The following is a 13,253-nucleotide window of genomic DNA, read 5'->3' as shown; positions in this document are numbered from 1 at the left end:
GGGACCCCGCTCACCTCTTCTCTCCTCGCCTCTCCTCCTTGCCTCGCTGGGCTGCCACACTGAGGCGAGCTGAGCCAGCCCTGCGTGTGTGTGCATGCGTAGGCGGGGGGGCTGCCGCATGGATTTAACGAAGGCTGGGAGGGAACACATGGGTTGGGTTTTTTTTTTCTTGGCCCGTGGTGGCTGTCCGTCCTGCCGGCCGTGGTTATGGATTCGATCATTATTCAGGAGCGGTTAGTGGAGCGGCTGCTTTCTCCCCGGACGCAGGCACAGCGAAGCCACCCGGCCAAGCTGAAGGTATGGGGATGTATTTATAGCACCGTTCGAGCTGGGGAGCAGCAGGGACAAGAGGGGGGAGGATGGTGCCCGAGCAGACGTGTGCAGCATGAGATGAGACCTCTGAGGAGCAGAGGAGCGGAAAGACGCTGGTAAGGGAGAGACGGTGGGGACAGAAAGGAGGGGAGCAGTCCCAGCGGGAGCAGGGCCGAGGGGCGTGATGGACAGCTGGGAGATGCGCGACATATTTTTGTGTGGTTATTTGATGCAGTGATTCCCTCTCTGAATGGCGTGTGTGTGCTTAGGGGTGCTCAGGGCAGGAGTTAGTGCTGCGTGTGTGCCCAAATGCAGTCTGGTTTGTGCTATCATGTTAACGCTGTGCTTTGCTGGATGGTTTTCTTTCTGCTGCAGCAGATGCTGGTGGGCAAGTGTTTTGCTGATACTCCCATTCTCAGCCCCAGGCCTGAGGCAACAGATGTACACGGGAGATGCCCTGGGGGCTGTTTGCATTATGAATTTATGCAGCTTTCTGGCAATGAAAGGAAGTGAAGGGTTTGCTTCTCCTCTGGGGCTGTGCTGTGCTGGTTTGTGCAGATGTGGATGTGGCAGCTGTGCCTGGCTAGAGAGGAACGGCTGGAAGAAGGGCTGCCTGGGAGGGAGCTGGACGGCTTGCGCCGGAGGCTGTAACACCAAGAGCCCACCCCCCCATGAAGAAGTGGAGGCAGGGGTAGCAGGATCCCAACACAAGCTCCATCATTTCTGGGGTTTGCTCCAGACCTGGGGTAGGGGTTATTCATCAAATTTTCTGTGGTCCCATGGTGTTTAATTTTATCCCTTTTGAATATACCCAGCAAGGCTCCATTTATCCCCAGGCTGCATGGTGAAGTCACACGAGATTGGTTTAAACAGCACATCCACGGGGGAGGTGAGGAGGGAATCGGTAATGGCAGGAGCAATGGAGGCCATGCTGCGTACCCTGTCTTGGAGGTACAGACAGCCCTGCGGACACCTTGGTACTGGGGATGGCTTCTCCTCTTATGCAACAGATCCTGAATGTCTCTACCCCCGACAGGAACAGGACTTGAACTCACCAGTGCTTTGTCCCTTTGCTTGAACTCCCAGGGAGAGCACTGCTTGCCAGGGAGCCTTGGCCACCTCGGCTGCGTGGTGGAGGATGTGAGGACGTGGTGTGTTGCTGTGATGTCCGGTGAACCGGCGAGCGTGTGCCGAGGGAGAGTACAGACATGTTTTGCTCGGCTTGGGGAGCTTTGGTTTATAACAGGGCCCCAAAGGTCAGCCACATCTCTTGGTGGCCTCCGCTGCAGTGTGTGGGGCACATTCCTAGGTGCGTGGGAGCAGGACGCCAGTGGGAACAAAGACAGCACATGGAGGAGGCGGTGGGGAAAGGGGCTTCTCGTGCCAGAGTGCTCAGCTGGCCGGGGCCCTTTCCTGACAGCTGGGGCTGGTGAGGGAAGCATGGTGCGGTGACCGGCTGTCCCAGCCTGTGTCGGCTTGATGGGAGCTGGCTCACGAGGGTCAGGAGCATGTGGGAGGGGGCTGTGATGCCTCCAGGAACTCCCTCAGTCCAAGTCTCTCATCTAATTAATGGATTTCAGCTTTTCACAACCCAGAAAGTCACCTGCCTCCTTCAGTAACCCTCCCAGCCCTCTACACCTGCTTCGGTACTCTCCGTCCCGTGCATGGTTGCTCTGCAGATAGTGTCCGTGTTGGGTCCTAATGAAGATGGTGAGTGGTGTAGAGCTTTGAGTGAGGCAGACACCAGTCTAAGGAGACTGCTTGGGCTCCTTAAGTGCGATGTTGATGTTGGCACACTGGCAGAGACGGTGGCACATGCCTGTTGCAGTGGGATGGGAGCATGCATTGGTTGTCTTAAAGCTGAGATGAGGAACTGTGGGTCTAGGCTGGCCGTGGTGCAGGGACCATGTTGTTGTTCCTGAGAGAAGGTGGTTAGAAGGGGATCCCTCTCCACAATTTCCCCTGCATCTCCTGCCTTCCCCTTTAGAGACACGTTTGCTCTGGCTCCTGGCAGGGCTCTGCAGTTCGTCCATGCTGGTCAGAGCGGAGCATACTGGGAACAGGACTTTTCTCCTTGCAACTCTGGCTGCCTCCCACTGCGAGGGAAGCTCTTCTCTTTGGCCTTGTGCTCAGCACTGACCTTCCTTAATGTGATGGAAATGACTGCATGAGTCATGAGTAAACGGCAGTGTCCTGCACTAGCTGGACATTGCAAGTGTCTGATTCCACTGAGCTATGGGGAGGTAACCAGAGGTACAGTAAATCCACGCTTTCTTGGTTGGGCTGAACAGAAACGAGAGATCAGGTTCAGCCAGTTACACTTGGCTGAAGTAAGTGGAGTTGCACCAGAGCTCAGCTCCCCAGTGTCTCCATTGTCAGCCCTTAGTCATCTAGGTTAAAAAACAAAGAAAATAAGAGAAACACACCCTGAGCTTCAGCTATGGTTTTATTAGCACGTTACTAGTACTATTTCACATGTCAAGTCACTGGAGAGAGCAGGTGATCGTTGTCTTTCCAAAGTCTGGTAAAGATCAGGGCGGGTCTCTTCCTGCTCCGACCCAAAGCTTGGCTGTATGAGAAATGCAAGGGCAAGGATGTTGTATATTTGTGCTGCTCGCTGAGCAACACTGGTCCTTGCACTGTGAGGTGCGGGCTTTTACGTGTGCACTTTGGTTGTGTTCGTAGATGTGTTTTCACTGGGAAGCAAAGCAGCTGGGAGGCAGCCCTGGCACCAAGGGACACAGGCTGGAAGTGGCCTTTTTTTTCTTGTTTTCTTGATCTTGCCATTATCACATTTATCACCCTGTTTTACACACCTTGTGTTTACTGTTTATGGGTGGCGGTTCGCAGTGTTCCCCAAGGCAGACGTTTCTTTGCCGCATGCAGCTCATCAGAGCTGCCATCACTTTTCACCCTGGGGTCTCGCCACTGCTTGCCGCACCGCTGCTTTGGTATGCCAGTGCCTTTTAGCTCAGCCATTAGAGCTGCCAGTGGAGCGCTTTGGGCACACTCTAGTTTTCCCCACTTCTCTCTAATTTCATTTGCTCTGTCCCTTCCTGCCTTTCTGGACTGTGGGGTGGTGGAGCAGCATTACTTAAGCTACATTAGCAAGGGGGTGAGGTGAGGGAGACTGTAGCCCACAGTCACTCTGTCTGTCTGTCAAGTCTGAAACTCAAACCAAACCTAAATTTCTAGAAGGCAGTGACCATGCTAAAGAACAGAGCCCTTGGGCCACAGTGGCCATCAGCCATGTCTGTCCTGTCTGAGTGGACAGTTGCAGAGCAGCCATAAATTGGGAGGAGGAGACTCTTTGTCTTCCCTGCTGTCTGTCCCCACCACAACTTTTCAGTCTGCCCAGATGAGGACGCCTGAGGATGCTCACAGATGTGGACATGCGGCCAGGGGCTGTAGAGGGCTGCTCGGCAGCTGCATTGTCCACTTGCAGTGTGGAAATAGGTGAGAGTCAGCATTGCCCTAAGCTCGACACACTGGATCATAATTTGTGGTTTTTTGAGTGTATGCCCCAGGAATGGAGATAGTTAAACTTAAGAACAGAGGTCTTCCCTGCTGTGCCTGGAGAACCAGTGCCAGAGAGCTGTGGATTGAGGACAGCTGTATGCTTGAAGGCATCCGTGGCTGGGTGGGAGCTGGGGCTGGTTTTGAGGAACTCCTGGCTTCGTGGATTTGCCTGTGGTGTGAATCCCAGGGGTACGTTTATTTTAAGTGATGTTGAAATGCAGAGACTATCATGTCTCTAGCTCAGGCATTTGTGAACGGCTGCTTCCCCTTGGGTCTAGCTTGGAAAGTATGTGAGAAGGGAGGTGTTTGCCAGGGTCTGTGCCCACCCTCCCTCTGTGATGGGGCCTGGGGAGGGGAACGCACTGCCATGGGGGGGCGGGTTGTGAAGGGCCGGGGTTGCTCAGATGGAGGCTGGCTGGCTGGAGCAGCCGGGCTGTGTGACCCACAGTTACCCACAGCTGCCTGAGCTGTGAGCACCGGACTGTGTGCTGAGCCCAGTCTGTGAATCCCATAGACGAGCCGTGTTTGCCTTTCGGGACGTACCCTGCACAAGCAGGGTGTGTGCCCCTGGGACACAGCACAGGCTGCGTGTTTGCTCCTGGTTGCGGGATGCATGCTGTGCACTTGTGAAACACACCATTGGTCATGTCACTCCTTGTGTGCTCTTAGTGCACTTGTACAGAGCATGTGCTGCGCTTGTGGGGTGGCTGTGGCTTTTATGTGGTAAGAGAGCGCTTGGTGATAGGGGTCTGCATCTGGGGGGTGGTTAGGCAGTAGGTAACACTCCAGTAATACCATATGTAATACCCTCACCAAAAACATCTCACCTGTGTTCTCAATACTTTCACATCTTCCCACTTCCCTGTGCTCCTTGAACTTCTGTCTCTTCAGAAATAACACTAGAGATTATTCAGGGTTTCCTCTTACTCAGCCAGGAGTGGCTGTGAATCCTGTCTCAGGTCAAACAGAAGCCAAGCCACTGTGCCCTCCTCTAGACACGGCTCAGGACACCACAAGCCCTGGGGTGCTAATTACAGAGAGCTCTCCATCATGTACCGCATGCGCCTCTGGAAGGAGAGATGCAGAAATGGCTCTGAAAGACCTGGGGAGAGGTGACATTTGGTGACCCTGCTGTGAGGGGAGCCTGCCTCTGTGCAGGAGAAGCAAAGAGTTAGGAAAGTTATGTGTCGGTAGCAGCCCCAGATGTGCTCTCTGGTGGGAACAGCAGGATGTACCTTTTCCCTTGTGCTCTCCATGCTGGAAGACTGCCGTGAACTGCCGTGTCTGCTGGTGAGAGCAGCCAAGCAGGGCTGCAGCTGGGAGGAGGTGGCCCTCCGTGCCCACCTGCAGGAAGGGCAGAAGTCCCTGAGCCTAGAGGAGGTACGTGCCCTGCCCCGCACTGCTGCCAGGGCAGGGACTGACCTCTCCTCCACCCCTTGGCTCTGCCTCAGGGACTTTTTGAGTCCAACTCCCTGTTGCTGTGTGAGGCTTGAGCAGGAGGCACACCCTGACCTGCTCTGTCTGCCTCTGCCCTGCAGGACCACGAGAAGCAGTACGTGGGCTTTGCCACTCTGCCGAACCAGGTCCACCGGAAATCTGTGAAGAAGGGTTTCGACTTCACCCTGATGGTCGCAGGTGAGACTGCCCATGGGTGGAGGTGTCTGGGCCACATGGTGGGTGCGTGGAGGGGACCAGCTCTCTTCACTTCCCTTAGGTGCTCCCTTAGGGTGTGGATCCTCCCCTCGCTCTGTTCTGGTCTGTGCTTCAGGCCTTGCTTTGCTCCCCAGCCTGTGTTGCAGTCACACTGTTCGCCCAGGGAGAGTGGGCCCCTCCTGACCACTCATAGCCTGCTTGAGCAAGCACCGAGTGTAGCTTCTCTTCCAACAGAGTGGCTGGTCTGGGTGGTGAAGACAGGGTCAGCCAGGGACCGAGGGAGGGGAAGGGGAGGGAGGGTGGAGGAGCTCGGAAATCACATTTGAACAAGGATTGAGACATCTTGCAGCAAAAAGTCCTCCCACTGCTGGAAAAATGTAATGCCCAGAAACAGCTTCTGACAGCTCATCTCTCTCACTTCCTCTGGCTCAGGATTCAAAGCCTTGTTCAGTTTCATTTGTAAGTCAATTAGTGGGTCATGTTGCTTGCTTTTCGCTCCTCCCCTTTGCACTCTGTCAATTAGGAGAGTCGGGCCTGGGCAAATCCACGCTGGTGAATAGCCTGTTCCTGACAGACCTCTACAAAGACAGAAAGCTCCTCAATGCAGAGGGTAAGTTGGGAACAAAGGGGGGTGAACCGTTCTTGTGCCCACAGGTCTAGACTGTTCTAAGGACCAGTACTTTGGTTCCTTGCTTCAGCAGCAGCTACAGGCTTGACTGGATCCCAGCCCTGTTGTTTGTTGCTCTGCTCTCCTTTGCTGGCTGTAGAGGCACTAGTATTCAGGCAAAAAGGGTTTGGCTGTAGGGCTCTTCTGTCCTATGAAGGAAAGATGCGGCTGCAGAGCAGCACTAGCCTTTTGGGTTGAGATGCTGAGATTTGTCTTTTGTTCTTGGGTGCTGGAGTGTAGTAGGGATTCCCTTTCCCAACTGACTGGACAAAATGTTCAGAACAGCTGGGCTACAAGCACTTCAGAGGTTTGTGTATCTTCTCAGAGTCTGCCTGCCTGCTGCTGGCCTCCAGAGTACCACTCCCTTGAGGCTCCTTAGAGGATGATCAGGGTTTTTTGACACCCATGCTACTCCCTGTGCTCAATGATAAGGAGGGAGCCGGCTTGTCGTGGGTGTGAGTGGGGATCCCCAGTTACTGCCTGGCTTTAACTCACATATTCCTTTTCAAAGAGAGAATCAACCAGACAGTGGAGATTGTCAAGCACACGGTGGACATTGAGGAGAAGGGTGTCAAGCTGAAGCTGACTATAGTGGACACACCAGGCTTTGGAGATGCTGTTAACAACACTGAGTGGTGAGCAGGCCACCGCTGCCTTCCTCCTAGTCCTTGGCCACGTCTGCTTTCTGTGGGTGCTTCACCGAAAGGGGGTCTGGCAGCGTGAAGGGGGTGATACTGCCTCATGGCCCCTAGGAAACAGTGTCCTGTTAAACACATGATTTTGTTTTGATTGAATTACCCTTCCCAGCTGGAAGCCCATTACTGACTACATTGACCAGCAGTTTGAACAGTATTTCCGTGATGAGAGCGGCCTGAACCGGAAGAACATCCAGGACAACCGAGTGCATTGCTGCCTCTACTTCATCTCACCCTTCGGGCATGGGTGAGAGCCCCCACTCTGGGGCTGGGGTATGACTCAATCCAGAGGGAAGACCCTTGTGCCCCAGGATTGCCCTATAGTGGTTTGTACATTGGCAGGGCTGTTGGCACAGAATGAGAGCCGTCCGGCTGCTCTCCCTCGGCTGAGCATCACACCATCTCCCTCCCACTCGCTAGCATGACAGACTGCCTGTGATCAGGCAGAGCAGATCTCCCTCAGGCCTTGCAGCCTGTTTTGGAAATCAGGAGAAATAATGCCACACAGACTTGTATCTTCCTATCTAGCTAAGTGTGACTTGATGGGTAGGAAAGGGAGTTTTAAGCTGCCTTCAGTCCCTGCCCCTTGCTGGCTCATGTGCTGGCCTAGCCTGGAGCAGCTGGAGGGGTCGTGTTGGCTGCCTGCAGCACAGGGCAGCTGGAGGGAGGCCCTGGGCTGTGGCCTGGGCAGTATTTGGCCTGCAAGGGAGTGAATACCCAGCCTGTGCTTCTGTGAGACATTCAGCAGCTAAAATCTGAGACAGCTTTCCTGAAGATACAGCCCTAGCTGAGGGCTGTCCCAGTGCTATCCCAGTGCTGTCCCAGGTTCTTGTGACAGTGCTGTCCTTTCCCCTTCGTGCTGGGTGGGTGGGAGAAGCTGGAGGGGGAGCTGCCCAGTGTGTCCTTGCTAACCATGTCCCTCCTTGTCCCTGCTGCAGGCTGAGGCCTGTGGATGTTGAGTTCATGAAGGCTCTGCATGAGAAGGTCAACATTGTGCCCCTGATTGCCAAAGCTGACTGCCTGATCCCCTCCGAGATCCGGAAGCTAAAAGAGAGGGTGAGATGCTCTTTCTCTACAGGGGTATACCTGATGTGGCGGCAGGGATGGGCTGAGGAAGGAGGGGAGATAGATGGATAGATAGATAGTGTGTGTGTGTATATATACACACACAGTACCTGCAAATCCAATTGCAGCAGTGCTCTGCTGAGAGAAGGGAAGTGGTGTCTGCAGAGACGCCAGCTCTAGAAGAAACATCGAATCCTTTCGCCATCTGTAGGCTAGAGCAAACCCATGGTAGCACAAACAAGGAATAAACCCAGCATTTCTGTATTGTTCAGTGTTGCATCCTTTTGTTTTTGTCTTTCATGGACACAGATCCGGGAAGAGATTGACAAATTTGGCATTAAAGTGTACCAGTTTCCTGAGTGTGACTCTGATGAAGATGAGGATTTCAAGCAGCAAGACAGAGAGCTGAAGGTAAGCAACCTGCTCAGCAGGGGACTGGGAAGTCAGGCTCGTGGGTATGTTGGTTGCTCCAGAAGGAGCCAGAGCTGCCCTATGTGTGCCAAAGGCCCGTGCTACTGATACCCAGGGGACAGCCTACATTGGCTCACATGGTAGATGGCCTGGAGAAGGTGCTGATGTCCTTGCTGGTGCCATGAAGTTAAGTGTGGCATGAAGACATGGCAATTCTGCTTTCCCACCAGGGAGTGTCAGTCTTTCCTTGGTCTACCCCAGACTGTATGTTTAAGATGAAGGCTGGGTTGTATAGCATTTATAAGCACCTATTTCTGAGTGATGCCATCAGCAAGGAGCCATTTGTGAGTGATGAGGCACCACTGTGACATATTAGTTGCATGGGAGGGAGACAACATGATCATACAGGCCTGTCTGGAGGCCCCAGCAGCCCAGGCCTGACCCTCTCCCAAGCTGAGCCAGCCCTGTGTGTGCACGCAGTATGGCCTTGTTTCTCCTGTGCAGGCTGTGCAACGGACTTTGACTCCCTTCTGAGCAGAGGAGCACAGCCTGTACATCCCTGCCTGGACAAGCTCTTGGCCTCCCACTTGCTTGGTGTCCCAGCCTTTCTGCTCTGGCTTCCTTGTAGAATTTCCCCTCAAAGAAGGGATGCAGGCACCTGCAGAGATACAGCTTCCCTCAGGACAGCTGAGAAGTTCAGGCTGGGAATTAGGCTGCCTGCAGATCCCAGTGCCTTTTCTCTGCAACTGGGTTGTGGTGTCCTGTGCTGTGGCACATGTGGATGTCCCTGTGCCTTTCCTACCAGCACCTTCCTCCTCCTGTTCTGCTCTGCCTGAGCTTGGCCCTTGGAGGAGGGATCTGTGGGCAGCCCCAGGCTGAGCTGGGCTCAGCAATGCCTCTCATTCCAGGAGAGCGCTCCCTTTGCTGTCATCGGCAGTAACACTGTGGTGGAGGCGAAAGGCCAGCGAGTCCGTGGACGGCTCTACCCCTGGGGCATTGTGGAAGGTAAGCGTGGTGCCTGGGAGCCAGTACTGAGCGAGGGGCAGGCAGGGATGGGGGAAGGACAGGCAGGCACTTGCAACAGGAATGGCAGGGGAGAGCTCACCTCTGCACAGCCATGACTGACTGTGCCACCTTTGGCACATGGCAGGGGCCAAGGTAGGGTAGAGACAGAGGAACTGGGACCAGCTCAGGAGGTCTGTTATTGGGGGTGTAGCAATCACTCTGCCTCTGTCTGAAGCCATGACAGACTGAAGAAGAGAGGCTCCAGTGAGAATGAAAGAATGCCTGGGCTTTAATGCACTAGGATATGGCTTCTTATTAAGGGGGGAGGCTGGGCATTGCCAGTTTAGTTTCTGGGGAGAAGCCATAGCCCTCAGCCAAATTGAATTATAAACCCTCCTGCACTTCCTCCTCTGCTGCCACTCCTGTATGTGCTGGAGTTGCTGGGCTGGAGGCTGTGCTGATGCACAATGTGTTTGTCTCTTACTTTCTTTCTTTCTAAAGGGAGAAATTTCATAAAGCCTGTAGGCAGAATAACCCTGGAATGGCTTTTGCTGCTGCTGCTGACTCCCCCGTGCTGGTGCATTGCTTTAAGGTCTTGCAGCTTTAGATCCCAAAAGCTTGTGTGTGCACTCGTGGGCTGGTTCTGGCTGCTTGGGCTGCCCAGCTGCTGGCTCTGCTCTCTGACTGGCTCCAGAGGGGGCTGTGCCTGTCAGGGTGCTGGCATGTGGCAGTGGCATCAACTTTGTGAAACCCTGGGCTTGACATAGCCAGCTTCCCGTGGCGCTGCAGAGAGGTAAATGGGGATCACCATAGCAGGCACACAGCTACTGACCACAACACTTCCCTGCAGAGTCCCGCAGCGCTGCCTGGAGCCTGGCTCCCCGTGGTAACAGCAGCTCTTTCAGTTCTCCAGACCATTGCCTGCTCATGGCTTTGCCCCTCAGAAGCTGATTTTGCCTACAGGGGCCTTTCGATCAGTGCTAAATTCTGAAGAGATGATCAGTTTGCCTCCAGCACTGGCTGCGCTCGCTGTGGTTATAACAATGACATCCCATGTTCCTGGGAGCAGCATCCTCTTTCAGGGCTCTGCTGTACATGCTTAATTAATCCTCTTACACAGAAAAAGTCCTGGGAACACAGTGACCTCAGCAGCCTGGCCTTGGTGTTGAGAAGCACAGAGCATCATCGAGGCCTGTGCCAGGGCCAGGAGGAGGGCCCCAGGCACTGATGGGGAAGGGGCCCTGGGGGGAGTTTTAGTCCAGCCTGGGTGCTGGGAGGTGGGAAAGGGCTCCCTGGAGAGGGCTGGTGAGGTGTGACATCCAAGCACTGTCGTGTTGTTGCTTCTGCAGTGGAAAACCAGGCACACTGCGACTTTGTGAAGCTGCGGAACATGCTGATCCGGACACACATGCACGACCTGAAGGACGTCACTTGTGATGTCCACTATGAGAACTACCGAGCTCAGTGCATCCAGCAAATGACCAGGTGGGTCCGCACCACTTCAGCTGGAGGTGGCAGGGGTGTTTCACGGTCTGCAGAGCTGGGGTTGCTCTCAGAATGGCTCGTTGGTCAGGAGGCTGTGGATCTGCTGGGGACGTGCTGGGCTGCAGCCTGGGGAATGGCACTGGGAAGTAAAATAGCAAATCCAAGTGTGTGTCCCACAGCCTGAACCCATGGTGGAGATAATTCTGAGAATTCATGTTCCTGTCTGAGGATTCCCCACGCAGATCTTGGGAAGTAGGCCTGGAGACTCTTTTGAAGAGCTGTTCTTAGCACTGGGTGAAATACATCCAGCCTAATGAAATGGGGATAAACCGTCTCTCTGGTGGGTGATAGCTGTGTGCCTTGCCAAAGAGGAAGGCATTCTGCAGTCTGTAGTTCTGTCCAAATGACAGCATGATCCTTGGGGTGCTGCTGTTTCTCAGACAACAGAGCCCAGGCAATTAGCAAGACTCCTAACACATCTCCAAAGATTTCTCTGCATTGTCTTCCCATTGCATTTGATTCTCTGTGGTTTTAGTCACAACGATCAGAAAATAGAAGAGAGACCACTCACAGGCTTCTCATTTGAAACTACTTTTTTTCCTTCTCCCTTCCACGACTGAAATACTGGTGGCAAATTTTAGGTTTAAGTAGGTCTTGGCTCATCTGTTGTAAACCATCCCCTTCACTTCCTGCCTGAACTGGCCGGGTAGCTCTGTGCTGCCACGTTGCAGAGCAGAAATGGCTGTGCTTCATCAAGGAACAGTGCTGCCTGTGTGCAAACGTGCAGGTTGGCACATTCTGTTCACGCACAGTGTATCTCAGTACTTCTGCATAGCAGACGAGCCTGTCTTTTTCAACAGTGAGAATACAGAGTCCCAAAATGACTATGTTAAATGCTAGAGATCTGTGAGAAGTGTCAGAGCTGCTATTTACGTAGGCTATGTATCTATTAAAAGAAGAGCACGATGAAAAAGCAATTGCTTAGCTTAAGAAAAGCTTAAGTTTGGTACCGTTTCTCATGCCATGGCTAGCTCCTTGCCAGTGAACAAGTCTCGTAAAACCAGAGTGTGGCCATTTCTAGCAGTGGGATAAGGGTCCTTCTCTAGAGAGACGTTTCGGGAAGAGATCCCAAACTCCAGGGCTGGAATTGACTCAATAATGAGCCAACGGTGACTCCAAGTGGTAAATGCCTGCAAGTGGCATCTTGAATTCACAGTTTCAGCCCAGGCATCTTTGGCCACTGCCACCCCCTCCTCACCTACGGAGAGCTCCTCTGACTTTTGGAAAAAAGTCACCTCCTTCCTCTGCTCCTGCCTGCACTTGTGTGCACCCCCAGCTCTCATTGCAATGCTGCTGTGCTGTGCCTGTTGTGTCTCACGTCTCCCACCTCCTGAATATGAGGGCAGGCTTTGTTATCAGACTTGCAGTGATTAAACTGCTCCCCTGGTTGTATCTTCCTGGAGAAAAAAAGGACCATGGTGAGCATGTGGTGCCTTAGGGATGCTGACAGTTTGTGTTGATGCTGTGTACATGTGTAGGCACATAAACAGATGAGCCAAAGGAGACCAGAAAAATTGGCTATAAATGTCTCTGCTAAGCTTGCCAATGCAGTTACAGAAGGTGGTCAGAAACATCAGCCCTTTCTGTGTTTGCTCTCAGTGTAAGCCTGGTTTGGATATTCTCTGTTAGCTACCCACAAGCTTTTATTTTGAAAACTTTTATAGACTTTGGTCTCATTCTGCATCTGAGTGCATCCCACACCTCTGGGCTAGATCGCCCCACAGCCGCTCCACCTGGCTGGGTGCATGTTGCCGCGTTGCTGGTAGGTCTGCCATCGTGAGTGACCACCATCACGTGGTGACAGCAAAGCCAGCCAGCCTGAACCACGACTGACTGTGTTTCTTCCCTCTCTCCACCTCTCTAGCAAGCTGACTCAGGACAACAGGATAGAAAGCCCGATTCCTATTCTGCCTCTCCCAACACCAGACACTGAGACAGAGAAACTGATCAAAATGAAGGATGAGGAGGTGAGACCCATTTCTGCCTGGGCCTCCTTGGTGTTGGAGCTGGAATCTGAGGAGTTTCTCCAGGATTGCCCCATAGAGGCTGTCCTTGGGCTTCCCACTCCTGCCTCCCACCGTCATGGGTTCCTGGTGTGGAGGACAGGGTGTGAAAGCTGTGGCTTTCTCTGTCAGGGAAACATGGCTCCATTCCACCCCATACGCAGATGCCTCTGTGCTCAGGCAGGAGTTAATACTCCCTGAGGGATCCCTTTGTCAGCTCCAAGAGACTGCCTCCAGTGCAGATCACCAGCTCCCAGCCACAACAGATCCCTTTTTGACTCTCTCTTCTCTTGTCTCATGCAGTTACGGCGGATGCAAGAGATGCTGCAGAAGATGCAGCAGCAGATGCAGGATCAGTGAGAGGCAGGTACTCGGAGG

At 53.5% G+C, this 13,253-nt stretch overlaps 1 protein-coding gene across 1 annotated transcript; it reads left to right on the top strand.

Annotated features, from left to right (window-relative positions):
• The first annotated feature begins 207 nt into the window (after positions 1-207).
• Positions 208-13,253, top strand: SEPT5 (septin 5). Its single transcript, XM_009318563.1, has 11 exons — positions 208-297; positions 5,370-5,466; positions 6,008-6,094; positions 6,663-6,786; positions 6,959-7,093; positions 7,785-7,902; positions 8,221-8,322; positions 9,231-9,327; positions 10,677-10,812; positions 12,737-12,839; positions 13,179-13,253. The coding sequence occupies exons 1-11, from the start codon at positions 208-210 to the stop codon at positions 13,233-13,235; spliced, it is 1,146 nt and encodes a 381-aa protein (XP_009316838.1). The 3' UTR covers positions 13,236-13,253.

The sequence above is a fragment of the Pygoscelis adeliae genome, unplaced genomic scaffold, assembly GCF_000699105.1.
Source record: "Pygoscelis adeliae isolate BGI_AS28 unplaced genomic scaffold, ASM69910v1 Scaffold410, whole genome shotgun sequence".
Taxonomy (NCBI): Eukaryota; Metazoa; Chordata; class Aves; order Sphenisciformes; family Spheniscidae; genus Pygoscelis; species Pygoscelis adeliae.
This window is presented reverse-complemented; position numbering and strand designations above follow the sequence as displayed.